Source organism: Aspergillus flavus, chromosome 8, assembly GCF_009017415.1.
Source record: "Aspergillus flavus chromosome 8, complete sequence".
Classification (NCBI taxonomy): Eukaryota; Fungi; Ascomycota; class Eurotiomycetes; order Eurotiales; family Aspergillaceae; genus Aspergillus; species Aspergillus flavus.
In genome coordinates, this window is record NC_092403.1 from 1384476 (window position 1) to 1412033 (window position 27558).

The 27558-nt window shown below is 48.2% G+C and overlaps 11 protein-coding genes across 11 annotated transcripts; 3 read left to right on the forward strand and 8 right to left on the reverse strand.

Annotated features, from left to right (window-relative positions):
• Positions 1 to 2: 2 nt before the first annotated feature.
• On the reverse strand, positions 3 to 563 carry F9C07_12675 (putative GNAT family N-acetyltransferase; the record flags this gene model as incomplete). Its single annotated transcript, XM_041287537.1, has 1 exon — positions 3 to 563. The coding sequence occupies one exon, from the start codon at positions 561 to 563 to the stop codon at positions 3 to 5; it is 561 nt and encodes a 186-aa protein (XP_041151296.1).
• Positions 564 to 695: 132 nt separating this feature from the next.
• On the forward strand, positions 696 to 2184 carry F9C07_2216492 (uncharacterized protein; the record flags this gene model as incomplete). Its single annotated transcript, XM_071509678.1, has 3 exons — positions 696 to 1507; positions 1571 to 1871; positions 1931 to 2184. The coding sequence occupies exons 1-3, from the start codon at positions 1310 to 1312 to the stop codon at positions 2182 to 2184; spliced, it is 753 nt and encodes a 250-aa protein (XP_071367344.1). The 5' UTR covers positions 696 to 1309.
• A 12-nt stretch (positions 2185 to 2196) lies between these two features.
• F9C07_1934615 (major facilitator superfamily domain-containing protein) lies at positions 2197 to 3891 on the reverse strand. Its single transcript, XM_041287536.2, has one exon. It carries the CDS (start codon positions 3661 to 3663, stop codon positions 2260 to 2262), a length of 1404 nt encoding a protein of 467 aa, XP_041151294.1. The 5' UTR covers positions 3664 to 3891; the 3' UTR covers positions 2197 to 2259.
• Positions 3892 to 4119: 228 nt separating this feature from the next.
• On the forward strand, positions 4120 to 5298 carry F9C07_12678 (uncharacterized protein; the record flags this gene model as incomplete). The annotated part of the gene is made up of 1 exon (XM_041287538.1): positions 4120 to 5298. The coding sequence occupies one exon, from the start codon at positions 4120 to 4122 to the stop codon at positions 5296 to 5298; it is 1179 nt and encodes a 392-aa protein (XP_041151293.1).
• Positions 5299 to 5437: 139 nt separating this feature from the next.
• On the reverse strand, positions 5438 to 7815 carry F9C07_1934722 (glycosyl hydrolase family 76-domain-containing protein). The gene is made up of 4 exons (XM_041295378.2): positions 7039 to 7815; positions 6716 to 6963; positions 6215 to 6664; positions 5438 to 6156 (listed from the first exon to the last, which is right to left on the reverse strand). The coding sequence occupies exons 1-4, from the start codon at positions 7136 to 7138 to the stop codon at positions 5578 to 5580; spliced, it is 1377 nt and encodes a 458-aa protein (XP_041151292.1). The 5' UTR covers positions 7139 to 7815; the 3' UTR covers positions 5438 to 5577.
• Positions 7816 to 8289: 474 nt separating this feature from the next.
• Positions 8290 to 9551, reverse strand: F9C07_12680 (S-2-hydroxy-acid oxidase; the record flags this gene model as incomplete). The annotated part of the gene is made up of 3 exons (XM_041295367.2): positions 8290 to 8442; positions 8512 to 9395; positions 9464 to 9551. The coding sequence occupies 3 exons, from the start codon at positions 9549 to 9551 to the stop codon at positions 8290 to 8292; spliced, it is 1125 nt and encodes a 374-aa protein (XP_041151291.2).
• Positions 9552 to 10365: 814 nt separating this feature from the next.
• Positions 10366 to 10762, reverse strand: F9C07_12681 (uncharacterized protein; the record flags this gene model as incomplete). The annotated part of the gene is made up of 2 exons (XM_041295366.1): positions 10366 to 10661; positions 10741 to 10762. 2 exons carry the CDS (start codon positions 10760 to 10762, stop codon positions 10366 to 10368), a joined length of 318 nt encoding a protein of 105 aa, XP_041151290.1.
• A 1321-nt stretch (positions 10763 to 12083) lies between these two features.
• Positions 12084 to 14057, reverse strand: F9C07_1934609 (uncharacterized protein). The gene is made up of 6 exons (XM_071508505.1): positions 13556 to 14057; positions 13116 to 13500; positions 12949 to 13066; positions 12831 to 12898; positions 12750 to 12780; positions 12084 to 12702 (listed from the first exon to the last, which is right to left on the reverse strand). Exons 1-6 carry the CDS (start codon positions 13718 to 13720, stop codon positions 12363 to 12365), a joined length of 1107 nt encoding a protein of 368 aa, XP_071367345.1. The 5' UTR covers positions 13721 to 14057; the 3' UTR covers positions 12084 to 12362.
• A 3855-nt stretch (positions 14058 to 17912) lies between these two features.
• On the reverse strand, positions 17913 to 18365 carry F9C07_12683 (uncharacterized protein; the record flags this gene model as incomplete). The annotated part of the gene is made up of 1 exon (XM_041287531.1): positions 17913 to 18365. One exon carries the CDS (start codon positions 18363 to 18365, stop codon positions 17913 to 17915), a length of 453 nt encoding a protein of 150 aa, XP_041151288.1.
• Positions 18366 to 20369: 2004 nt separating this feature from the next.
• F9C07_2287320 (multidrug resistance-associated protein) lies at positions 20370 to 25250 on the forward strand. The gene is made up of 3 exons (XM_041295360.2): positions 20370 to 20789; positions 20844 to 23339; positions 23393 to 25250. Exons 1-3 carry the CDS (start codon positions 20445 to 20447, stop codon positions 25202 to 25204), a joined length of 4653 nt encoding a protein of 1550 aa, XP_041151287.1. The 5' UTR covers positions 20370 to 20444; the 3' UTR covers positions 25205 to 25250.
• F9C07_2287321 (uncharacterized protein) lies at positions 25251 to 27150 on the reverse strand. Its single transcript, XM_041287530.2, has 3 exons — positions 26894 to 27150; positions 25927 to 26739; positions 25251 to 25863 (listed from the first exon to the last, which is right to left on the reverse strand). Exons 2-3 carry the CDS (start codon positions 26535 to 26537, stop codon positions 25368 to 25370), a joined length of 1107 nt encoding a protein of 368 aa, XP_041151286.2. The 5' UTR covers positions 26538 to 26739; positions 26894 to 27150; the 3' UTR covers positions 25251 to 25367.
• Between the last annotated feature and the right edge of the window lie 408 nt (positions 27151 to 27558).

Genomic DNA, 27558 nt, shown 5'->3' on the forward strand with positions numbered 1-27558 from the left:
CGCTAACTCCCAGAGACCCCACCATCTAAAGCAGACTCCCTGTCCAACAACTGCACCATACCCATAGAATGCGGCATCGAATCGACAAACCCATTCCTAGCATACAACTTTCGACCCGCCACATCAGCAAACAAGCTCACATAGGTACCCATCAATCTCCCATCCGCCGCTCTTTCCGGAGGAGGTGCCAGCGAACGAATTCTGCTCATGAGATTCTTCAAAATGGCATCGCCTAGTCCCTTGCGCTGGTGATCGGGCAACACGGCCATATCGGCGATGTGGAAATACCAGCCTCCGTCGCCGATGACACGGCCCATCCCGACTATGAGTTCATCGCTTGTTGTATTGTTTGAGCGCGATAAATCGATGTTCTTGTTGTCTGGCTCTGAGATCTGATTGTATGTGATGTAGCAGCCGTACCAACTACCGCGCATTGCGGCCTCTGCTTGGGCTGCGCTATGCGGGGATAGGCCTGAGGCGGAGCGGAGGTGGATATAATCTCGTACTGAGGGGTAGCCTTGGCGGAGGGTGTAGCCAGGTGGAAGGGTGGGTGTTTTTGACATTGTTGCTTTTCTTATCTGCTAACTGGGATCTAGTTATAAAGTATAGTTTCAAGTACTTAGGGGTGGCTATATATATGGGGTTTTGTGAGGGGTGAGAACTCCGTAGGTATCGGACTACGGAGTAGTTTCGGAGTTCGACTTGTGTTGGGTCTATGCCTTATATGGCTTGGCTTGGTATGCCCTAAGGATCAGCCCCCGAAGATAATCATCAGGTTGAGAATGGTTCATCCATATATTGAAGTACAGTTCTCTTCTATTTTGGTTGGTATGGATTGAGGCCTGGATGTAGTTACACTAGATGCCTGTTTAGATGTCGTCGGGTTTGGTACATACTGCCAATGCAATGAGGCTATATCAGACGATTCCCTTCGATTATAGGATGATAGTAGCCAGAGGAAAGCTTCAATAGGAGGGCATAGTAGTTAAGAAATAGGTATTTAATATGAATGGGAATCCATTTAGTATCGTACAATGTTACACGTCAGAAAGAGGAATGACGGAATGGTTCCAGCTGACAAGGTACATGTGAGCCTTCAGTTCTAAATCCCACTATTTGCTTCACGTAATGCTCCTCGTATTCAGCCTGGGCAAGAGGGAAACACTTTGCTGCAACCTCCTTATGTACTTCTGGGCGTTCGACTACTTTTCAGACGGACAGCACATGCACAGAGCATCACATCACCAGTACAAAAGATCAGTGATACGGAGTAATCCCAACTTATAAGAGACATTTCTACTATCATACTATGCTCATCAATCGACTGTTTGGCATTTTGACTCTCTCAGTTATTCTGACATATGCCATCGATCTCAAAGGATACAAATACATCGTCGTCGGATCGGGCGCCGGTGGTGGCCCCCTAGCAGCGCGACTTGCTCTAGCGGGCCATAAGACCCTTCTCCTAGAAGCCGGCAACGACCAAGGTCATAACCTCAATTACAGTGTCCCCGGATACGCACCGAAAGCTTATGAAGACCCAGCTCTGTCATAGAACTTTTACGTTCAGCACTATCCCGACGAGGCGCGTCAAGCTCGTAATCTCAACACAGTCTACGGAACGCCAGATGGAAGGCAACACATAGGTATTGATCCTCCCCCGGGATCGAATATAAAAGGCATCCTCTACCCTCGAGCTGGAACGTTAGGAGGCTGTACCGCACACAACGTCCTGGTTGCTATCTACCCATATCGCTCGGATTTCGACTATATGGCTGAGTTGACTGGTGACTCATCATGGAGGGCGGAGAACATGCTGAAATACTTCGTGGGATTGGAGAAAAATGGATACTTACCTCCTGGGAAAAGAGGTCATGGGTACAATGCGTGTCTTGGGATTGAGACCTCACCTTTGCGACTCGTACTGCAGGGTACACGACTGTTGAGTCTGTACATCAGATACCGCATGGGGGAGATCATGCTATGTGTACTTGTCCGATCGGTACCGATGATGACCCGATGGCCGTTCTTGATTCCAAGTTTCTGGTTCGTGAAGTTCACCGGTTGCGCGTCGTCGACGGCTCTGCGTTGCCTCGTATATCTGGCACATTCCCTGTTCTGTCTATCCGTATGATGGCGGAAAAAGCTGCAGATGTGATTTTGAGTGAGATCGGTACCAATTAAGAACAATGAATAATGTGGTCGACGGAAACTGTGTCTCAGTCTAGATTTAGCTCATATAGGCTTAATTCTATCCAATCAATTTCTCTGTGGAGACGCAGATACAGTTCTCTCCTCTTGCCCTAACAACCCCATCTTCGCGAACTTCCTCACAACCACTAAAGTAGCATAATAACTAAATGGCAGCGCAAAACACCACAAACCCAGATTAATCGCCGCAGTAACAATCAAAGCCGTCGGCACAGCCTGCACCCCAAACCCAACCGCCACACCGGCAGTCTCAATCCCCCTTAACAAAGAACTATATCTAATCTGATCACCGGGTGAATCGGACAGATTCCCAATACACCAATAGATATAGTTCTCGACCATGCCCAAACTAATCCGCTCGAACATGTAGACCCCAAATCCGCGCCCAAACGCACTTTGGTCCGCCCAATCCAGAACCGGTTTTGTATGTCTGTATTCGTTTTGGATGATCACGGCCCATATCCAGGTTGTGGTGTTCATGGCAGCGATGAGGACGTATGTGCTTATGGCTCTTGCCTTCCGGTTTGGAAGCCAGGGCAGGTCGACGAGTGTACCGCCCAGCCAGGTGGCTAGTGTTCCGACTACGGCTGAGAGGAAGCTGCCGAGAGCCCGGGAGCGAACCGTGAAGTAGGTTGCCAGGTATGTACCCGGATATGCTTGAATCCAGCCGAAGTACCAGAACAGGGGCGTGAGGAGAAGAATTGATTTACTTCGGGCAAGACGCCACATGGCGCGGAGTTCCGTTCGCCAGTTTATGTTCCTGGGCGCTTCGATGCGAGTTCCGTCGTCGCGTTGGACTTTCTCTGGGTTCGATAGTAGAAGACCAAAAAGTAGACCCAAGCATTGAATGGCGATGAAGCCGAGATAAGTTTGGTAGCCGACTTGCCCGCGTTTGTCGACATTGTGGTTGATGCCCAGGGAGATGGCACCGCCGATGATGTTTCCGAAATTCCGGAATGTGAACCACGTTGCGATGTAGCGACCTCGTTTGTGCTGTTCCGGATACCCTGTTGCGATGGCGCCTTCGACGCTCCAGAAGAAGCCGGCACTGAGACCGCAGGTTATGGAGCCGAGATAGACGAGCCAGGTTGCGCCGGTGCGGTTGTTCAGGTACAGACCTGCTGCGTAGAGCGGGTAGCCGATCGAGCCAATTGCCAGTGTATAGCGGAATCCGATTATGTTTGTTAACCAGGGGCCGGCGAAGCAGGTTACCGTCATGAAGGCGTAGAGCAGGGCGTTGGCGGCGTTCACGAGGTTAGGACTTTGTGATCCACCCACGCCCAATCCGTTCATGGCGCTCCATATCCCTGGGGCACAGAAGGCGCAGAGGCCAACAACGAGGATTTGGAATAGGGTACTGCGAAAGAAGGATCGCCTTTTTTGAAAATGGTTCGTGCCATTATCTGATAGTGTTTGGGATATTTGTTCACCAGACTTGCCGCTTATTGTCATGTTGGAACAACAGAACAGTGTTCACCACTCGTCCTTGCTTTGTCTGATGTCTTGCCCCTCGGAGGTTCATACATGTGGACAGATTCCTGACTATTATAGATAAACACACTTCATCATTTTCCCAAGCACGCAACTTGATCCCTCCCTTGCATGATAGCTATATAACCTCGGTCATTGCAAAGTCAAGAACCTCCAGGAACGATTAGGGGGAATCTAGACTTGTGACGCGATCTCGAGATTGGCCACTCATGACCAGCAATCCTTGTTTTTCTCGACGATTATCACAAGCAGCTGTGAAATGGCGGGGTTGGCGCAATCTTGGCGCCACTGAGCACATCATTGACCTATCGCATGGGGATAGTAGATGCGGGGATGGAGAGCAGTTATATATACCCAGTAGTTCGACATCATTATCCTTCCCCAAGATCCAAATAATCCAATCCATATAGACACACAATGACTACCTCTATCGAACAGTTGAACATACCGAACCTCCACCTCACGGACAACCCATCTCCAACAATAACATTCGAACCCTTTACTCTCCCCCGAACCAACCAACGCATCCTCGGCCCACCCCACCCCAGCAACACCGTGATCCCCCTAGCCCTAAGCCCAACAGGAGACAGCAAGAAATCCCTCACCCTCGACTCCATCATCTCAACCATCAAAACCCTACAATCCCGCGATCAAACCTTCACCAAATACCTCGCGCGCCACGGAACTCTCCTCTTCCGAGACCTCCCAATCCACAACGCCGACGACTTCAGCAAATTCGCCCATGCCTTCGGATACAAGCCGCACGAGATCATCGGCATCGTAGTCGATCGCCCATTACTGGCTCCGAATGTAGCCCCCGCCAACGAGGCACCGAAGGACGTGCAGATCTACAACCACAACGAGTCGCCGCAGGTCCCGCATGCGCCGGAGTATATCTTCTTTTATAATCAGCGCGCTCCGGCGAAGGGTGGGGAGACCCCGATTTCCTCGTCGTTAGAGTTGTTCCGTCGTGCGCAGGCGGAGATACCCGAGTTTATTGATGAGCTTGCTGAAAAGGGGATACTGAGTAAGGTTGCTTATAATATTGAGAAGCAGTATGAGGGTGGTTCTACGTTGCGCCAGGCATTCGGAAAAGAGATCCAAGATGGTGACAGTGAAGAGACGAAGCGGAGCAAGATCGAAGCACAGATTGCTCGGTATGGTCGTGGGAAACATACGACGTGGGAATGGACCGAGACTGGGATTGTGCTGACCCATCGACTGCCCGTGATTCGGACGCAGCCGGGGACGAATCTGCCCACCCTGTTTACTGGGCTAGCGTCGTATTATAAGAGGCTACAGGCGAACGACGAGAGGAAGAATGTTACACATCAGCTTTATGGTGATGGGACGCCTATTCCGGAGAAGTATCTGGCGCATTTAGCGAAGATTACGGATGAGATTCGGGTGTTGCATCGGTGGCAGGAGGGGGATGTGTTGGTTTTTGATAATGTTATTGCGCAGCATGGGAGGGAGCCATGGGAAGGGGAGCAGACGGATCGTGTGGTTTTAGCGAGTTTGTTTGATGGGCCCTTTGTGCCGGGTGCTTATGGATTTGGGGATTGGACACAAGTTGCGCAGGCACTTGATGGGTAGGGTACAATACAATTGACTTATCGCAAATTGGCCCAGTAAAGTTTGGCTTTCTCTTTCTGATTCTCAGGTTTAACGCGCTCTCTTAGGCTCGGAAATATGGGTCAAGGAGGGTATTGATATATCTTCTGAATTAAGTATTTATCGGGTGTCATGATGAAACGAAAGCATAGTAGTAAAACATAATGTACGAAAGCTATTTCCTGAATGCAAAGGTATGTCCCACCTGACCAGTTTGAGCGCGACGATCTGTACATGAAAATAAAAAGCTAACCCGAGCCCTTATTGCGTCTTGATTAACCACCCCACGGCGCCGATCGCACCGGCGGCGATCATGACAGTCAAGATCCAGGCTCCGGCCCGATCTGCTGTCTCAATCGGCTTCGCCTTGGTGGGGTCTTTGCTGCTGTTTTCGTTATTATCGATGTGATGTTCAGCTGCGTCGGGATTTGTATCGATGGTCTGTGGCGACTTGCTCTCCAAGAGCATCAGGTTCGAAGTAATTCCACCCAATGCGGCCATTTGAACTTCCAGGCCCTTCATACCATCCCAAGTGTCTTTGCCCCATGTTTCACCACAGAGATTCTCAGACTCACCCGAGCACTGCTTCGCGATTGCTTCTGCAGAGCCTTGCAACTTGGGAGTAATTCGCTCCGCGGTAGAGGGAACCAAGATGGCGGTATGGGCCAGCCACATAGCCGTATATCCCTTGAAGCCCAGTTGGTTACGATCGCAGCTCATGATAGGCTCGCAGGCCACCTCGGACAGCACATTACCGCCGTAGGTGGACGGGAAGAAGGTGGCGAAGGTGCTTTCTAACAAGCCATTGACGCGCTTCAACCACTTCTCGTCACCATTGGTCTAGTTACAGATCAGTATGCGGGCCAGAAAACAGGCAGACTCGGATGGAATAACCCACGTAGTTGTACATGAACGCGGCACCGGACAAAAAGGTTCCGTAGTTATACGTCCATTGGTTGTTGCCAGAGTCTTTGCAGTTGTTCTCATTTGATGTTGAGTCGGCCACATACCACTTGTCGGTGAGGATGAGAGGTGAGCTCGCAGACCAATCCCAGATCTTCTCTGCCCATTCTGCGTAGGTTTCATTCTTGGTAAACCGGGCTAGGCGAGCGGACAACTCGAAAAGACCACCGTTAGAAATGGAGTTCTTCATAGTATAACCCGCCTGGTAAGGCCAGATCTGCCAGCGCAGACCACCATTGCAAGCAGTCTCATCCCATCGCTCAACCTGCATATTGAAAACGGTACGAGCCAGGGAAGTCCAAGTGGGTTTACCCGAGACTTCAGGGAACCCGGTCTCCGACGCGGTGATACTGGCAAGACCCCAGAACATTTGGTCATCGTTTCCCTGGTCAAGGTTAATCATGTCATCTATCCATGGGACACGTCTCAAACCTACCAGCCATTGACTATAGTTCGACGAGAAGTAATCGTAATTCTCACCCGACTGGAACATAAGGTCATGTGACACGACCTTGTTGTATTGCTCGACGCCAGAGGTAGCCCAGTACTGAATCAAGGTCATGAACATGGCGCCAGCAATGTACCAGGTATCGGTGAGCTTGCCGGGGATACCTTCCGTCTGATTCTGTGCATAGAAGTCCATCATAGGATCGGCGATCTCCTTCCCCGCATTGGCCAACGAATCTGGAAACCATGCCCTAAGAACTCGTACTCTTTCACCCACATAACCAAATTAGGAAATGGAAAACATCGACATACCCTTACTATTCACCTGCACGCTGAGCGCCGACAGGGCCACCTGCCCCTGAAGGAGGAGCAGGACAGCTCCGCCGAGCTGTTGCCAACTTAGTCCGCGCATGGAGGGGTTGCGTGTTGTAGGTTGTAAAGTATGTATTATGAACGTGATTTATGCTTAATTCTGGTTTAGTCGCCCTAGTTTACCTCCAGCTATGGGAGGGCCTGGTATGACGGAGCTTTATTTTTTCCCAGGGGCGACGGGAAAGACATTATTATTATGTGGTGGAATTTTAAAGGGGGGAAAGAAGAAGAGGGAAGTTTTGGCAGTGAAACGCCAAGGGACGAGTGTATCCGCCAAGATGTCCACGCCACAGTCGCTTCGGCCAATGGGATCACCGCGCTGCCTGCTTTTTTGGGGGTTTAGCGCGCGCCAAGTCCTTGGGCTTTTTTCTGGCTGCCTGTTCGTCCTTTATTAGGGGTTCATGTCAGTCCCAGATCGCTCTTGCCCTGGGTTTGATCGTCTTCGGTTCCGTCGTAAGTATGTCTTCCCCGGACTGTTGCTCCGTCCGTGACGAATCTTTCTGCTGTCCAAGACTGGACAAGATGGTTATTTCTTGATTGAGTTTCTGGGCGACGTTTCTCCCAGGGTACTACCCCTACATTGGGACGGAACAGGGCGTAATGATGAACTTTCAGGCGATAGGGGCAGGGGAAAGTCAGGGCACGTAGGCTACCTTTAGCTAAAGGTGCCACCCCAAAACTGTCTTCTCAAAATCTCAAGCTGGTGGGGATCAATCACATTGGATTCCTTGCATATGCTCCGTACATCTGCTATAAATAGCACTGAAACCAGAGTTCCAGACACGACCAGCTGACGGTCGTATTCGTTTATAAAAGGAGCAAGATCCCACCGTCATGCGTGCATTGTTTGTCTCGCTTTCTGTTCGTGATCAAAGAGAGTCTCGACTGTTCAGAAAGGAAATGAAATCGCAACTCCAGAATTGGATTGTCTCCACAGGAGAAAAGCAAATAGCGGGGCACGTGCCCTGACGCCTTTCCCCTTTTGGTGAATTTTCACTCTTTCAACTCTCGGGACTTCCGCATCCGTCAACTCATCTCATTCCCCTTTAATTGCGATCTATCCGCATGCCTAACCGATCTATAACATAGCCACAACTACTCCCTCTCTATGCAACAGAGCAATGGAACACTCCCAAAATTGCAGAGTAACCAAAGGAACCGACAGACCGAAAGGAGAATTGGCGGAAAAGGTTACAACCGGGCTAATGGCCCATCACTTCTGACCACACCCAACGAAGCCGGAGAAATATCCGCTATGCTCTTACAACCCGTTAGCTGCATGCAGCGTTTGAACTCCGTATGCAGAATGTCCAGCACTTTACCAGCGCCCGCCTCTCCATCATACTACCGTGAGAACGTGATCAGTGACACTGCCGCTTGGAGGACAGAAAAACGTTAGACAGCCGGACTTACCGCAAGACCCCAGATGATCGGCCGTCCAATCCAGCAGCATTCTGCGCCAAGCGCCAGGGCTTTGAAAATATCCGTTCCGTTCCGGACACCCCCATCGATGTGTACTCGAATCTTACCCTTTGCAGCTTTAACACACTCCTGAAGGACGTCAATCGTGGCTGGAGTACCGTCAAGCTGTCTACCTCCATGATTACTAACGACGACTCCTTCGCAACCGTGTTGTATGGCAAGCTCCACGTCCTCCGCCGTTAGCACGCCCTTAATCCAGATCTGCATTTTTGTCACACTTCTAAGCCAGGGAATTTCCCTGGCCCACGAATGTGAGCTTGAATTGACTCCCGTAAATCCATCTTCGTGTCGCTCAGCTCGAATCATTTCCGACGTCTTCTCCAGCATGGGAAAGTCTAGGCCTTCGGGAGCTCGGAAATCGTTCCGGTGCTCACTGTACCGGACGCCAAGAATCGGACTGTCCGCCGTTAGGAAGATCGCGACGCAACCCGCCGCTTCGGCACGTCTGATAATGCGCTCCTGGTGTGCTCGATCTTGCATGGTATAAACCTGCATGGTGTGCTGTATCGGTCCGATGTCAAGCCCAGCCGCTCGGATCTCCTCCACAGAATAGTTTGCGAACGACGAGACACCCATATGGACTTGTCGCTTAGCACACGCTCGACTTGTCGCCAGTTCACCATCCGGATGTGCCATTGCCTGGATGCCTGCCGGCGCTACACATAGCGGAAAGGTGATCTTCTGTCCGAACACGGTGGTGCTAGTGTCTGTCTCCGAGACGTCAACCAGTACCCGCGGACGCAGACGGTACTTCCCATAGGCCGTGGAATTTTCCGCTACGGTGACTTGGTCCGTCGAGCCTGCGTTGTAGAAATCTGGATCGTGTCGTAATCAGTAACAATGCCATTGTGCGTGGAATGCTCATATTGGTATCACCCCGCACCTCTGGATGATGCGGGCAACTTCTGCCCCGCTGCAGATTTTATATCCTCGATGCACAGGATCATCTCTTTCGGCGATTGGCCCACCATAATGCTTCAGAGCTCGCTATCAGGTAAAGACAAAGTAAATTTGCGCAAGGGCTCAGCTTCGTAGTATGTATTTTGTGGATAGCTCTATCTGCTACGTCCAGCGTGTAGGAGCTTCTTATGGATTCACGTGACACCACAACTGTACGTTTCATGCAGTCGAGATGATCGGCACTCTCGTCGAATGATAATAGGTTCTCTGTATCGGAGTTCGGTCATACTCTCCTATCATCCACGGAATTGACTTCATCGCCGAAAGTTGTAGCCTTGAGCGATACGAAGCATGGTATTCTCGGATGCATGGCATTGACTTTCGATAATGCGGGTAAATCTTTGAAGCTTCAATATTTACCAACAGAAAAGGAAGGCCCATTATCCTTCAATTAGGTGGTGCTGTTCACTATTATGGGTAGAAGAAAGACCGGAGAGTGCATGGGCCATACGAGATTTGAGTAGGGTGCGATAACCTGGTCAGCATCGCATAATATGGCTTAGATGTAATTTATCATATTCTGATCTGCACAGGTAATGTTGCATTATTGGGGATTATACTATTAGCAAAGCCTGAATGGCTTTCCCTGAGAAGAGCCCAGTGCGAGGATGTCAGCAGTCGTTGAGTGCTTCTGATATATATATAGTAGCAGCGGCTCTACAAGTAGCACCTCCAGCACTAGATCCAGCAGCAATTGCGAGAATCCCATTCAGTTTTCCTTCTAGGACCTAACATGCTCCAGTAACGTAAAAATATATGTACGACATGACATTTGTTTCATCCTCGCATAAACATTATACATCACAACACCCGGTCCATGCACAATTACTTCTTCTCCTCACCCTCAGGAACCAACTCCTCAAATCTCCTGAGATCCATATCCTTCTCCAAAAGAGGAATGACATATGGATCAAAAGTCTTCCAGTAAGGGTTCTCAAGGTGATACTTCTGAGACCCCTCATTGAGATAACGCTCCACGATACAGAAGTCCTGCTTATCATGGACAGACTGCATAACGAACCAGGAGAGAGTCTCCTTATCCTTCGAGTAAACGGCCGAGGCCTCCAAAAGCTTCGCGTGGAGCTTGGAGATAGACTCCTCGTCGGGCTTCGCGCGCATGTCTAATTCCCACCCAGTCGAGTTAGCATCAACGCGCTTCCCGAGAAAAGCCATTGAGGGAGCGAAAGGGGAAATACGTACGGACAACGATTGTGTAGACCATTTTGGGCAGTTTGGGGATTTGTTTCCGGGTGTGAAACGTGGAGGTTTGGAGGGGTAATGGAGTTAAGTTGGGAGTTCTTATATGGGACTGTGGGGCGGAGATGTTGCTTTTGCCCTTTGGGGCTTCTTCGGTGAATAATGGTTTGGGTTGGTGGTGGGGTGACTTTTGGGGGTTGAGTTGTTGGAGTCTTATGATATCATAGGATCGGGGTTCTTTGGGATCTTGTGAATGCGGTCCTAGTTGCTTTCTGGTGTTGCTCGACGAGTTGGGTCTGTAGGCGAGCTTTAGAGAACGATATCCATGACGGCGATCTGGGATGACGCTGTTGACACGCTTATCTTATCGAACTGGTGTTGTTATTGATGCCTTGGGCATCAAGGACCCGGTCACGTGTGAGTATTGTCGGTATCCCGGTTTTACCCGGTGTGGATATTGCATCTCCAATTCCTTTGTCCAGGTCAGAACAGCCCCGGTGGCCTAAGCCGACTTTTCTTGGAGTATCAAAACAGCGACTTCAGACCTTCAAAGCGGCTGTCAATTTGGCCATGCACTTCATTTCTGATTGAAAGACAAGGTATCATATGCCAAGAGACCCACGGAATGTGCTCCAGCCTTCCCGGCTTGCCGGTCCGGGTGGAGCTTGGATACCGAACATGCCGAAGCCAAACATATCGGGATTACCAGAAGAACCGAGTAGGGTTGGGCTTTGCGGTCTAGATTCAATGCTCTCTGCAATCTGCATTGTCTAGTAGAGTCGTGATATCTCATACTAGCAAGTATAACGGTTGACAGGTCATATTTTCTTTGTAAGCTGTTTAATGTGATAGATGATGTACGAATCGGTGAGTTGGGCTGTGGTGTGCTTGTTGTGTAGTTTTGCGTGGCATTCAGAAGTTTGAGAGCTGAATTGTTTGCAAGAGTTGAAATTTAATGTGGATGGCTGGAAATGCAACAAAATATTAGTGAAACCCGAAAATGACATCGTTATACTTTCATGATAAAGTGTAGGGGCAGGCCCTGGTAAGGTAGGTCCCGAGTCCATGGCCTGCCAAGTATACTAGACAGAGAGCGATGTTAAGAGAACTCAGCCCCCTTTATCTTCTAACGGTCGTTCCTAGTTATTAACATTTATTTGCGCGAGCTTACCAAAAGGATCGCGCTAGTCCATGGCCGTTGAAACTTGAATCCTTCCGAGCTACGACCAATATTTCCCAAAATAAATCCCGTACTTTTGCACAGGCGTTTAGATGGGACCAAATATGGCTCAAAGTAAGACAACTGGTCCACATGGATGGGATCTAGCGGTAGAGATAGATTGGGAGAATCATTCGAATCTCGATACGCTCAGGGGCTGAGAGTATTTGATTGATAATAGTATAATAGAGATAACAACATGAAGTGGATCTCGCACTGTGCGAGCCCCGTAGTAGACATAAATCGAGATAACAAAATAAGTATACAGGTCATGAATGTCATACTAGAAGAGAAATCTATGTGCCTGCCTGGCTAAAATAAATATGGCACACGAAAACAAATTGTGTAACATAGGGATCCTCCTTGATACACCGACTGAAGGTCACACATCTCGTGGCGCAAGCATTTAAGCAATCTGCCACGTCATATGCCTCTCTGGCATGCTATGCCCCGATCTAGTGTTGAATTCCACCGAAACATCATCTGTTCGCACGATAGCACCGAGGGGATGGCTATTTTTCCGTTCTTCGGCTCCAAGGATACTCTCCTGGCTCTCGACGTGCGTAATCGAGCGATCCGACCGTCGGTTTGTTCTGTGTCCGGTTCTCTGGAAAACGGAATCGCGTGGGTAGTTGGCGTCTTTCCCTCGAGGGCTTCTGGTGTGAACGTGTCCCCTAAGCGTCAGTTCGAGGATCGGCTGGAGAGTCGGAATACACGATGCTAAAATGAGAACATTGGATTCGATGCTAAAATCGTTAGCATGAGTTGTTGAGAAAGACTCTGGCTGCCTTACTTTGTCCACATCACAAGATCCGCGGTTTCATCTGGTGTTGTTAGCAAAAACCAGGAGAAACGGCAGCTCGAGATTTCTCACATGTATAGTCATCCTGCAGGGCAAAGTCTGGGAACTGCGTGCTCTTTGCAATAGCGGTCGCCGCGGCACTGGCATTGATCAGCTATCGTCCAGGAAGTGTGGTTGAGAATTAACATACATAGACCCCATGCCCAAGGCAGCGCAAAGTGCTAGACGCTTCTGCAATGGCATGCGAAGTTTCATGAGGACAGTACTGGGATATATGGCCAAGTACAGGTCAGCACTGGCGGATAGTGCTAGCTCAAAATCAGCCATATTCACGGTTGAGAGCTAAGAACAACCTACCAGCATTAAAGATGGCATACTTAATCAAAATTTGTACATCATTGCAGTTCGCTTTGCCCTCGGTGACGAGGCGGCGCTGCCATGCGGCCTGAGGGGGGTCGCATTGGAACACCAATAAAAATATACATACAAATGACACCGAAGCCGTAACTCCAATCATCGTCCATAGCCATATACGCTGTAAACGGCTGGGATTGAGGATCCGAGTCAAAAGAACGGTTACTGCGACTTTTGGAATGGTAAAGCAAAAGATGCCGATTACAAAGCTGATTGTGTTGACCAAACTTATCGTCTCCACGGTGCTCTGCTCCAGGAACCAAGCATGCTTTCCGTATCCCATATGCACATTTGCTGTGGTCATTCCCACGGATGTTAATGTTAGGCACTGTACGCGGTAAGCTGTGAGGTTCTGATGTGCGAAGGTAATCCAGGGGCATTACCAGTGACACAACGATAATATAGTCGTCAATACCTGCATTGCGGATCAACCATTGACGGATATACACGCGTGCAGCGACGAAAATAGTCGTAAGGGTTGATAATGTCCATACCACTGCCAGAATCCGAGGACCTTTATCATGGGTATCAGCCACACTGGCAGACATTGTTAAATTGTCTGCCTCTGCCGTTGCCTAGGACGGGGTTGCGGTAGAGATCAAGGTAGGGCCATTGATCAGGGATTAGAAAAAGCAACCCGACTTCGGACTTGTGTAAGGGCAGTCCCCACCTAGCTTATAACTAGGGACGATACAGAATCCGTGCAGGCGCAGTGGGTTTAGTGAACGTAGCATATGTATTGTTGAAATTGAAGATCGCGCTGCACCATGGTTTTTGCAAGGCCTTACCCAAGGTTAAATTGGTTAATAGTAGTTACATCCAATCGGAACGAAAGGGCGAAGACGATCAACGCTAGTACTGAGCCGTTGTGACTGTTGATGCTAGAATCCACTCCTTCGGAGCATCTTCTGCATTTCCGTCCCACATCCAAATTTATAAGGTAAGGGTGGATACACATAGACTAACCCAGCAACAGCCTGCGTTGCAGTCCCATATCATATAGAACGCCTTTTATTAAAACATAGTGAGTATGAGCAGGTCAATGATATGCAGGAAAATTCCGAGCAGCTTGTCTATTTTCTCGGATCGTGGCCAGTTGCCTTACGTACATTACATGCCAACGCGGCAGGAGAACGGGATAACGGCACGAAGGATTCGATAGCTTCGACTTCTTACATGTAAGACCAATATGATCTGCCCAATGCTCTCCGTTGGAGTTACCTGTAGATAACGTTCTCCACCTAAGGCGAACTTCAGGCAGCGGCCGAAAAATGGCGTGTCTTGGCCATGTAGATCTTCGTCTCATGTGGAATAAATCCGCTCGCTAATTATTCTTTAATCGTTGTAGTTTCTCCATCGTTTCCCCGAGGCATGAATTTAAGAGGCGAGTCCTCATGGCCTTCCTATCTGGAATACCCTTTTCTCTTTCTCTTCTTTTTGCTCTTTTGAACACAGCTATAGAGTTCCCCTTTAGTACACTATCGTTAAAAAACGGACAGTGACAGAATATAGAATAGATCTCATAAGTAATGTTGAATGCCTCATGACCGCCTAGGACAGAAAGGCGTGAGAACATGCACTTTTCCCAAATTGTTGCGACCCAGGAGACACCCGAAATGAAGAATTTGAAGAATAAAGCAGATCAAAACTCATTACAGGTGACATAGAGATTCCTCTGACAGGGATTTGTGGTGTGATTGCCCCTCCGTGTTGTGTAGAGTTAGACTGCCTGAAATCGATCCACACTTTGTGAGACATCACGTACAACGGATAATGATACTACCAGTGACAGAAATGGAGATCGGATCCAACTGTGCCTGCCACTAATAGGTCTGTGATTAAGCTTATTAACTTCGGAAGCTCTCCGGTATGATTCCGACTCGGTGGCAACCATGGGCTGGGCTTGAAACTAGTAAATTTATGCAGACGCTAATCTTTTCTGAATATGCATAAATTGCAGATTGTTGATTGTGTAGCCATTGACGAGGTGTAAGAGAAAGAAAAAAAATGTTGAAGTGGATAATATAAAAGCCCCATTCTTCACAATGCTTGGCAAGTACCCACATGTGTAGCATTCTCCTTTCTAGGTAATTTTTCTCGAAAAGCGCCGACTATGCTAGTACATAGTGTGCCCTTCAAGGTGTCATCGACACATCTCAGAGTGTTTTCATGAAAGGAAACTGGGGCGAGTGCTGTAGTAGCTTTAGGATGTTAGAACACCGTCGACTATACTATAAGAGCTTCCGTCCCTCTTAACGAATGTTTTCAGTCTAATGGAGCTGCTGCTGGACCCCTATAGGATCAAGGTTTGAATGCGAATGAAGTTCTCGTTGTCGCTAGCGAACATGCAGAGTGGGCTGATCAGTGGATGAAGCTTTCGTTCGAAGAAACTGTTGTTAAATGTCCGAATGCTTTCCGGGGCGGGACATCTTTCCGTGGCTCTTGGCTTCTAGGCGTGACAAAGATACATACGACCGCATTTCACTTCATAGTTGCCTGGTCACGAACAAAATGTCGGTCCGAAATCATGTGCTGTGTTGTCTGAATAAAATTTGAAGGTCACTCGTACAGCGTCTTCTGTAACGGCTTGCATAACACCTACAGCGCCTTAGCCTTGCAGCTACAGAAGGTTCAGTGACGTGGGGGCCATCGCTTAGCCCTTGGAAGCGCTCTTGGAATTCTGGATAAGTATTACGCCAGGGTACTCCTTGCCCGAAACCTCGGGTTGACCACTTACTCCCGAGATGCTCCTTCACTCCTTAGACTGTCGCTGTCTAGAGGATGTCCTTCTAGATCGAAAGAAATAGCTAGTAAATTTCTTTTCTTTTTTTCAACTATATACTACATGTATGCCAAAAATAAAAAAGTACTCGCCTTGAAAGGCCAGTGTATGTAGATCTTCTACAAACCATTTAAGTCACAAATTAGTCTTCAGCGAATCTTAAACTATGTATGTTTAACAACCTTGCAAGGCGTTACGAGATCTAACATCCATGTTAAGACTGAATTTTGAAATCCGATCCGATATATCTTATAGTGGCTGCTTGTACATAATATAGGACTCAGAGCACTAGTCGGACTGGAGCTGCCATGTCTCAGCTGAGTGACCTGTTCAGGTGAACCCCAATCCAATCACAATCCTATAATCCGGCGCATTGCCGAGGTTTAGAGAAGCGCAACAAAAATTACGTACTAAAACAAGCAAGAACACAAGGTCGCAATATTATCTATGCCAGATCCCACTTTAACTCGGTCGAAGATAGATAAGCAGTTAACATGTTACTGTGTCTGATTAAGTTGGACAAGTCAGATGGCGTGGAGGCGTTACCCTGTGGACAATACTAAACTATAGCAGGCGATCTTCAGTACATCAATCCAAATATCAAGGCAAAGCTCCCACTAGCCCAGGCACACATTGAGTTGGGGAAGCTTGACTTTCGAAGGGTTGATCTAGTTTTATTCGTGGGTCTATAAGCCGGTCCTAAGATTAGCCAAATGATTGCCTTATCTTGATATCGACGAGGAGCCGATCACTCGGCTAGGAAAAGGCGCCTTACTATGTTTTTGGCGTGAAGATGATCTCCTTACTAAAAACTTTACCAGTGACTGTGTCGGTCTTTACTACTTTCAGGTTTTCCATGTCGCTTCTCACCTTCCATTTTGTGATGAAGTAACACGGACGCGGGTGACATGGTGTTCAGTTATAACTCTGCGCTGAGACCTTGTCGATCCTCAACCACATACACAGCAGATAACTAGCCACGTGCTGAATGGGCGACTCATGACAGATATTGCGAGTCTATGCTTCATGAGAAACGAACCATACGGACCTGAAAAAAAAAAGCCGCAGTGCTGTCGTATTCGTGTACCCTCTGCTGGCCTTGGCAGCGGCCAACCAATAAAGAACCCTAAATATAGTGAGTGGGTCTTTTCTTGATAAACAAGATTACGATTTGCCTACGGAGGACATTGTCAATATTGTCCATATTCTGTTTTAATCGCGTATTGAAGAACTCAAGTAGGCAATGATATGAGTTGATATTATGCCAACACTCTCGGCAGGTAATTTTAACTGGGGTCGCAGGTTTATATACAGTGTGCAGGTAATCAACGTACTAGTTTAGAGTGCCCAGATATATATATCCTGGATGCTCAGCTCAAGCCACCGCAAAAGTGTTTAATGTCCTGCAATTTGATTTGAGTAAAATATATACTAAGTAAGCCACCTTTTATGCTTATCTCCATTTACTTCATCTTTTCCGAAGAGTAGTAACCCGACTACAGAATATATTTTTAGCTTGGGTTGGTAGCCTATCAAATACAAAGAGGCAAACCACCTCGAAGTCTGTATTAAACAACAAAAGATTGTGAGCTAGTTAAGCCATATACACTGGAGGACTGACGTAAAGAACAGCCACGAACCATTTGTTCATTAAAAGAATGAGTACGAGTTATGTTGGGGTACTGAGGCTCCAAGACCCCAACATCTGCGGTACCTTGCATGGAAGGGATGCGAGTGTCTGTTGCCATATTCCCTTTACTCAGAACGCGTAAATAGAACGCGTCCCTGCTTGGATCCTTTAAATGCTTGTGCAAATTGACCTTAAGATAAAAAGTGGATTTTCGCGCTTTGTCCTTTGGAATAATCATGAAGAATGTGCAGCAGGCGTGGACCAGCATCTAACCGTGCTAATGATTAGACAGACATGACTGAACAACTGGGCTCTAAACTCACCCTGATTATCTGTGGAAAACAGCCCCCAGGCTATCGATATCTCCTGCCGCCCTTCCAACAAAGCCATGGAAAACGTGATTTCCGGGATTTTCATGGCGTTCAAAGCCGCCGGTGCCACCTGCAGCGAATGGATTATTGGCTTCAAACCTGATAGCGTCGCAGCGACCCTCAGAGCCTGGGTCAGCTCCATTAAGCGTCATCCACCGGACCCTTTCATTTGGGGCGAAAGAGTAGCTAGTGTGCAACGCATCACCCGATGGATGGCCAACCATTGGACTGGACCTGTCGCCCCAATGGACTCTTAATCCCTTCAATACCGTGAAGTCCGCACCCCATGCATGACCGTACCAGGCCTCAACCTCGGTCACTGGCTTATCACTCCAAAGCGCGTCGCCGAAGTTATCACCACCCTTTCCTCCAACAAGTTCGTTGAAGATAAAGTCGTCTTTGTTGGGCATTGCGGCTTCTGGAGGTAGCTCTCTATAGGATAAAATGAATATAAGATCACCAATGTTTGGTAGAACAGATATGTCTGGTGCTGGTGAGGGGAGAAGTTCGAATTATTACCGGTATTTGACTGGGTATTTATACCTTCTGAGTCTGTACTAGAATAGACTTTCTCAGTACTGTCACTGTTTTCCTAGGTCTGACTACTTGAACGTTGCATTACACGTCAATATCCATCATTCAATGTGTCCCCTCATCCTCTTTTGACTTTATTTGACGTACATCGTCTATACGTCGCTATGTCCACTTCGGTTGTGTTATACTTCATATGACTCCTCAACTAAGATGCAAACGGTTGAAATTTCAAAACAAAAATTCTGTAGACCTATTATTCTACAGAGTGGAGGCACAGGAAAGGTCTAGACCCTGGTATTAACTACAATTAACTAGTTGATAATGTTAATGAATCATGCATGAGGCATCTAGTGCATTATTCTAATTGTATACAAGCAAAAAGGGCATCCTAGCTGTTGCCTGTTGCGGAAATATAAAGATTACTATCTGGAGCTAATATTATAGTGAACTAGATATAGTGGTTCGCAGAAGAACATACTTGGTTAGGTTGTCCTGGAATAGAAATTTTAAGACTGTTTGCAAATGTCTGATAGTCTAACCTATACTCGATACCCAGTAGCAACAGACTGTTGGGATAGTTACCGTGGACAACGGCTTCGATTGATTGTCTGCGACGAACTCAATTGCTGGTCTGTAGGATTAGGATCCGCATCATTGTATCCGTATCACATATTGAAGCCTTCCCAAACAATATGTTAGCAGTACGCATTGAATTTCAGATACATATCTATTTCTCACTGATCCTCTAGTGCTTCTGTGCAATTGTATTTCCGCTAGAAAGTGCATCTAAGCTTAAACCCGATTTGCCTTTCCCATAGACCTATTGTTTCGTACACTGTATGTTCCCACACCATATGGAGTACAAAGCTACTTAGTGTGGATCCCTGGCCCTAACATGACACCGATACTATTATGCAATTGCAACGCATTAGTCCTTTGGAAATTCAATTTTGAGATCCCGAACCGGGTGTATGACTTTTGCACCAAGAAGCCTATTTGCTGGGCTTAGCTGGAACCACCAAAGAAGATCCAGAACCTTGGAACCTGCTTCCCGTCAACAATATGACGCACGGGTTAGGGTCGATAACGTCTTAGACTTACCTTCAAGTCTGTTATTCGAAGTCTAAAGTGATGGTTGCATTCGTGTAACACCAAATGGTATATGATAGGACAGTCATAGCTCGAATGGGTCATAACACTTGTTTTGCATCAATACGTACTTTAGGTAGGCGCCGGTAGTGACAATGAACGGGCTGTACTGACTGCGAGAAAAAATGTCAAAAGTTCAGCTTTTCTCATAACCCACAAGAATTCGAGCATCAAAGGTTTCGAAAGTTACTAGTGTAAGATAGTGCTGTAGCAAGTCAAAATGTTAACACTGCTTACGAACTTTGACGACTTGGCCTGATGTAGCTAGGAACTGTCTGAGACCTTGAACGATTGCTTGTTACCAGTATGGATAGTCATAATTTTCTCTTAGACATCTATTTTTCTAGCAGCATTGGTACGAGTCCTCAACACATGCATGGATAGTCAGAAGTAAGACAAGGGCGCATTCACATGACTTGTACTGTGCCCTATCCCCATCGCCGCCTGCCGACGCGACCTGCACTCTCCCGACGCATCGTTTCGCTTAGCCCTGGTGCTCCTAGATCTGGCCAATGAACCTATTTGATTGGCTCATATGAGAGGCCGTTTTAAATTCGCGCGGGGGCATCCAATGAAATTATCGTGGTAGTGGTAGTGGAATGCAGGCGCGATGTTCTGTAAGCAAGGGGTGGTTGAGTATTGTAGGTGGAATGGCGCCCCTGCAAAGAGTCGCACCATGCCTTGATACCGCGTCTGTTAGATAATAGAAGTCCCGTGAACGACGTCGGAAATGTGAATTTGTCCCTTCCTACTCGGTTTCTTTCTTCCTCAACAATTATCCGGATGATTTCCACGGTCGAGAAGGAATGACAGGCAATCCGGAGATTTGGTCAGCTACAACTGGTGTTCTCGGGTTATTATTGATAGCCCTGAATACCGCACCAGCAACACTCAATGTTGTTCACCGGCTGTCAAAACGATCCCAGCCGATACGCCTGGAAACGCTGCTAATCGCCAAACCGGGGTATCAAGATGAGGATGGAGAAGCTACGGAGTCATCATTGCTTAGCTTCGCTGATTCCTGGCAGAGAGTGACGATTGCGATATTATCTGTGGTCGGATTAGAACTGTCGCTCGCGCTGGCAATTCTTTGTCTCGAGACTGGTCAGAGCTACTTTATTATTCCTTTCTGGTTACTCTTGGGTTGCTGGGTAAGTGTGACTGCTACGTTGATGCGCGCATGATCATGGTAATAATGAACAAAGGCTTTGCTGTGCTTGCAATCTGTTGCCTTTTTCACAGAGTCCTCGACAGTAGAGCGGTATCGGCTTAGCATCTATTCGTTCTGGACTAGCGCACTCACGGTCGCGGTGCCCTGCATCGAACTCTGCCTGTTTTGGTCAGCCGGTTACGACGCCAACCCAGGACATGCGCAGACAGGGCTTCTTGCCAGCCAAATTGTGGCAGCCTTCCTACGCGGCCTTTGCTCGATCCTAATCCCCCGACGGCCGAATGTGTACCACGATGGACAAATCGTTGATCAGGAGCTCACGTATAGTGTATACAGTCGATTCACCTTCAGCTGGGTCAATGACCTGATGAAGTATGCCGCAGAGAACAATAGCCTCGAAATTGATAGTCTACCGAAGCTGCCGTTCGCCGTTCGTGCTGAGAATTTATACACTCGTCTTGAGCAGACTCGCCAGTCCCGCAAGCTGTGGAAGGCACTGGTGCTCGGAAATATGCGACCGCTGATTTGGCAGGCTGTGCTAAGCTTGATTACTTGTGTGTTGAGCTTCGGACCACAGATAGCAATGTATGGAATCTTGAAGGCACTAGAAGAGCGCTCAGTGGGGCTCGGAAATAACCTCCATGCGTGGTTATGGGTGGGAGCTTTGGGGGTAGTTATTGTTGTGTCCTACAGCATTGAGTCGTGGTTGTGGTGGATTATATCCTCGCAGCTTTGGGTTCCGATCTACGAGGGGCTTTCGTCTATCATATTCGCCAAGTCGATACGCTGCAAGGATGTCAAGAGCATGAAACCGACAAAGGACAACAGTACACCTGAGGATGAAGGGGCACAAGAGGAAAAGGGCCGTCAGAGTATCATGAACCTAGCAGCAGTAGATTCGAAGCGAGTTGCCGATTTTGCAACGTTCAACTATCTCATTCCCTCGTGTATTATGCGGCTTCTACTAGCTGCTGGGTTCTTGGCTCATTTACTTGGATGGAAAAGCCTCCTGGCTGGATTATCTGTCTCACTGGTGATAACTCCTTTAAATACGTTTGTGACGAAGCGGTACTCTGCTGCGCAGCAGGAGTTCATGAAGGCTAACGACAAGCGCACTTCCACCGTGACTGAGGTACTTCAAGGCATCCGACAGATCAAGTTCGCTGCTCTTGAGCAACAGTGGCAGGATCGTATCAATGAAAAGCGTCGTGTTGAACTCGATCTTCTGTGGAAGACTTCTCTTTATACTACTGCGTTGGTGACGGTGTGGATACTGGGACCATTGATGCTTTCCGCAGTTTCTTTGACTGTATACGCTTTGACCTACGGTGACCTTCCTGCCTCGGTCGCATTTACTGCTCTCTCAGTTTTTGGAAACCTTGAATCCGCAATGGCTGGCCTGCCGGACCTTATATCTAAAGGTATGGAAGCCAAAGTCAGCTCTGATCGCATCGACGAGTATCTCTCGTCCGCTGAAAAAGTGCCTCATACGAGCGACGTCGATGAGATCTCTTTCGAAAGTGCTACAATTGCATGGCCTAGTCAAGAGGAAGGGACTCCCAAGCTTCCGGAGATGGATGACAGTTTTGTGCTTCGCAACTTGAATCTGAAATTCCCACCGAAAGGACTGAGTATAGTTGCAGGAAGGACTGGGTCTGGAAAGAGTTTACTTCTTGCCGCCATCTTGGGTGAATGCGACATTATACAAGGTTCAATAGCAGTTCCGCACGCACCTTCTCTAGAAGAACGACAAGACGATCGAGCGACCCGTGACAACTGGATTATCGATACGGCCCTAGCTTACGTAGCGCAGAACCCATGGATGGAGAATGCGACTATTCGGGAAAATATCCTTTTCGGTCTACCATACAACTGGCGGAGGTATCGGAAGGTCTTGAAGGCATCAGGGCTGGAAAAGGACCTCACAATCCTACCCGACGCAGACATGACTGACATTGGTGCTAATGGTATAAATCTCAGTGGTGGACAGCGTTGGCGTGTTTCCTTTGCCCGGGCTTTGTATTCCCGCGCAGGCATTCTCGTGATGGATGATATCTTCAGTGCACTGGATGCCGAAACTGGGCGTCATGTGTATGAGCATGGGCTTACAGGAGAGCTGGCACAGAATCGCACCAGAATTCTTGTTACCCATCATGTCGGATTATGTCTTCCTCGGACCGACTATTGTGTTCTTCTCGAGAATGGCTATATGACGCACGCTGGCACAGTGGAACAAGTGCGCGCTGCACATGGCTTAACTGAGTTTCTTCATGGCTTGAATGCTGAGATGAGGGATTTAAAGGACAGGGAAATTGCTCGAGACGCGTCTTTTAGGAAGCGCTCGTCTGTTGGTCCTCCACCTCCAACTGAGAGCCACACCCCAAAGCAATTCACGCAGGATGAAGATCGCGCAACAGGGTCAATACCCCTGAAGGTATATACCGCATATATGACGAAGGGGAATAGCTGGCTAGCATGGACATTCACAATCCTGATGTATGCTGGCTTTATGGCTCTCTTAGTCGGTCGGGTAAGTTAAGATCTCTAATCATGATTTGGACATTCGTTCTAACTTCCACATAGTCCTGGTGGGTGAGTCTCTGGACAAGTCCTAAGCCTGTATCCTCCACGGAGGAGTCAACGACAATATGGGAAGATACGATAGATCGGTTCAAGGCCGTTCAAGTCGACAATGATCTCATGTTTTATCTCGGCGTCTACCTAGCCTTGTCGGCTGCGGCCTGTGTCATCGGCGCTCTGCGACAGTTTGCAATCACTTACGCATCGCTTCAATCGTCACGTCAACTCTTTCAAGACTTACTCGCAGTCGTCCTCCGGGCACCCATGCGCTGGCTCGACACGGTGCCTCTTGGTCGGATATTGAACAGGTTCACGTCCGACATCTATACGGTGGACTGGCGACTTGCCTTTGATCTCGGACATTTTGTGTACAAAGCACTGGAGCTTGCCAGCATCATGGTGGCCGGTCTTCTGGTATCGCCACTACTTCTTGTATTCGCCTTTTTGTTGTTGCTTTTCTGCCTTTACCTATCGAACTCATATCTCGCCGGGGCGAGAGAATTGAAACGCTTGGAAAGCAATTCGAAGAGTCCCGTCATGGAGCTGTTCGACTCCAGTCTTGCAGGCCTCACAACAATTCGTGCGTTCAACAAGGCAGACGTGTACATTCGGAAGATGTACTCAAAACTCGACCGCCACGCCCAAACTGTGTGGAACTCATGGCTCTTTAATAGGTGGCTCTCCTTCCGGATGAGCATTGTCGGCGCTGTTTTCTCAACAGGAGCCGCTGCACTGGTCGTGTATGTTCCCACTATACCTGCAGCACTGGCAGGTTTTGCAATCAGCTTCGCCCTGCAATATAATTACGCCGTGTCTATGGGCCTCCGCTTCTACGCTGAAATGGAGATGGACATGAACGCTACCGAGCGTGTACTGGAATACTCCACTATCGAAACAGAAGACCAAGGAGGCTACGAGCCACCAGCTGCATGGCCATTGCGTGGACGCGTGGAGGTCGAGGACTTGGTAGTCAGCTATGCGCCTGACCTCCCACCTGTCTTGAATGGACTTAGTTTCAATATGCAGCCCAACCAGCGAGTCGGTGTCGTGGGCCGCACTGGAGCCGGGAAGTCCTCGCTAACTCTGGCACTGTTCCGATTCCTAGAGGCTAGAGAAGGTCGTATCATCATTGATGGTCTGGATGTATCCAGGATGACTCTCCAGGCACTCCGCAGCCGCTTGGCCATCATCCCTCAGGATCCAGTTTTATTCTCCGGAACAGTGAGATCCAACCTGGATCCCTTCCATGAGTATACGGATACGGAGCTGTACAATGCGCTGGAACGCGTGCACCTCCTTTCGTTCGAAGACGCTATTACACTCGCCTCCCAGTCCTATCATGGCTCGTCAAGTGGTAGCGACACCGTAGCATCAATACCTATGTCACCCACTGGTGGACCTTCAAAACCTTCTAGTTTCTTCACATCCTTAGCCTCCCCCATATCCGAGGGTGGACTCAATCTCTCTCAAGGCCAGCGCCAGCTCCTTTGTCTCGCTCGTGCTATCGTCGCACAACCCAAGATTATGATCCTAGACGAAGCTACATCCGCCGTCGACATGGAGACTGATGCGCTTATCCAACGCTCGATACGGTCGGAGTTCGGACGTAATGAGTCTTCCCTACTCGTCATCGCTCATCGACTTAGCACAATCGCAGACTTTGATCGAATCCTTGTGATGGACGCAGGCAAAGCAGTAGAGTTTGGGCCACCACGAGAGCTACTTGGAATCGAGGGTGGTGTGTTCAGGAATCTTGTCGAGAACAGCGGCGAGAGGGCAGTCCTGGAACAGATGATTCTCGGGAAAAGAAATTGAACAATACCAATCTACTAATGACTTAAGCATATGGCGAGGCCTCTTGGTTTACAATTTCATGACAAATTGTATAGCCTGTTTTATTTATATAAGATACTCATAATATCCAACACCAAATAAACCATCAAACCAGAACATGACTTCCTGCCAACCTGTAATTGATCTACCACCCTCTAGGCCAACCATCACTCCCAACCACAAGCCGATACCTCTTCTGCTCCTCCACAACGCTGTTCCGCTGCACCACTCCCTCAAACTCAGGGACCCAGGCTCTTGGTACCGCGATCTCTAGCCTTCTCCAACTCCGACTAGACGCCAATCCCTCCCATGGCGCAATCCAATCCCATTCGTCGTGACTGATCCACTGCACTGGGCTGTCAGCATGCTGCGACAATCCCGCGATTGAAAACCGAAGATCCTTCACATTCTTAAGCTCACAGAGCAGGATCCTGAAGACTTCCTCATAAAAAGACTTGAATCGGATGTCGATATGAGGTGGCCACTTCATGATCCGGTAGATGTCGATTTCAACAGAGAGTGATGTGATGAGTGCCAGATGGTCCTGTGGCATGACGCGCGACAGGCGGAAGAGCTGATCAATGCCATGCGTGAAAACAAATGTCGTAGAAGTGTAAAGTACAGGGAGAGTTTCTTGGTATCTGTATGCTAGTGAGTAAATATCCAGAATTAGAGCTGGTAGGATTTGAGATTAAGATACTCACACTCTACGACAAGATCTTAGCCAATTCACCGCGTTCAGTTTATACTCGAACCCCTCCTTTACCCAGGAGCGTGAAGCGAGTTTCAACATCGCTTCTTCAGCGCCGGCGTATTCAGGACATTGAAACGTTTTGTCGAGGCAGTTTTCTGCATCATCACATACTCGATGCCACCATGTCCACTGACCTCGTTGGGGGTGGAAGTCGAAGTCGAGATGAACTCGGCGGTCCCCAAAAGCGAAGAGATATATCGAATTGCGAATTTCTGGTGGAAGACGGGAGAAGAATGGACTTTGACTCTGCGGGTGAGTCTCTATGGGTGCTCTACTATGGGGTCTGTTGTCACTTAATATTGACAACAAGGAGTGATAGTCTGGTGGGAGGCTTGGGAGGTGATTGGGATCACTAGGGGACCCGTTAACACGGCAAGTATCTTTGTCGATACCGACTGATTCGAAGATAGCTCGAGACCAGTTAGGAATATTGTTAATCGACGCTGATGCTGGAGCTGGAGCTGGAGCTGGGTTTGGTATTGTTAATGGCGAAGACCTTGGCGACTCGGTAACCCGGTTGTCACGGTGGAAAACTCTATGAAAAAACTGGGATGCCGCCATTTCTCGCGGTACCTATCCCTGGTTGCCTTATGAGCAAGTCGGCATGAGGCTGCATTTTCACTGCCCCTCTCGAGGACGAGGCTGAGGCTGAAGCGCCCTGTGCACGTACAGCCTTGTATCTGTTGATCGGCAGCCACGTTACCCCAGACTAAACTGGATCCCGCATAGTTTGGAACTCAATCCCCCTCAGGTGAACTCTTGGCTGTCTGGGATTTAGTAAGCTCTATCTTGACACATATCATGAAACCTGTAGGCTTTTATGTGACTTCAACAACCCCCTCGTTTAAAGGAAAGTTATTGAGAATGACAAATAAGGGACAAGAGGATGGGGGCGACAAGGGAAAGGGAGAAGATACTGAGTTATGGAATTGTCCATTATGCATTATGGTGTGATACTGCTATTCCTGAGAATTGTGCGAGTAGGGCTGCGTCGTTCAGCTTCTAGCTTGATTTATAATTGGCGTCTGATTTGACCAGTGCATTAGTACGAATGACAAGGACGCGTAGCATCTGGTACACGAGCATTCAACAGATCCTCAAACGGTGGCACTGCAGAAAGTCCATTGCAATCTTAAATCCAGGAAACAATACTACTAAAAAGGCAAGCAAGGAGGGGTTCCAGCTTTTCATTTGAACCCGCCGGAGAGCAAATCCGACTGCATATCTAGCCCAGGAATAGAGAGAGCCGAATACGCCGAGTACGGCCTAAGCCAAGCTATTTCGTAACTCTAACTGAAATAAAGGTGTTCCTTGGACTCCACTGCAACCGCCGCCAACCACTAATGAATATTCATTACCCCCATTTTTCATCAGATCGGAATATATCGGCAAGGGAGGAATCAATCCATTAGCAACAAAATTGGGCATGAATAATAACAATTTGGTAATAAATTAAGAAACTATCCAATAGGACTGAGGTGTTAGGTAAGGATATAGACCCCACGGGGTTAACATCTAACCTGATTGGCACATCGGTAAACAAGGTTAAGCTTATTGGGACCTGTATTTCTATAGTTTTGGA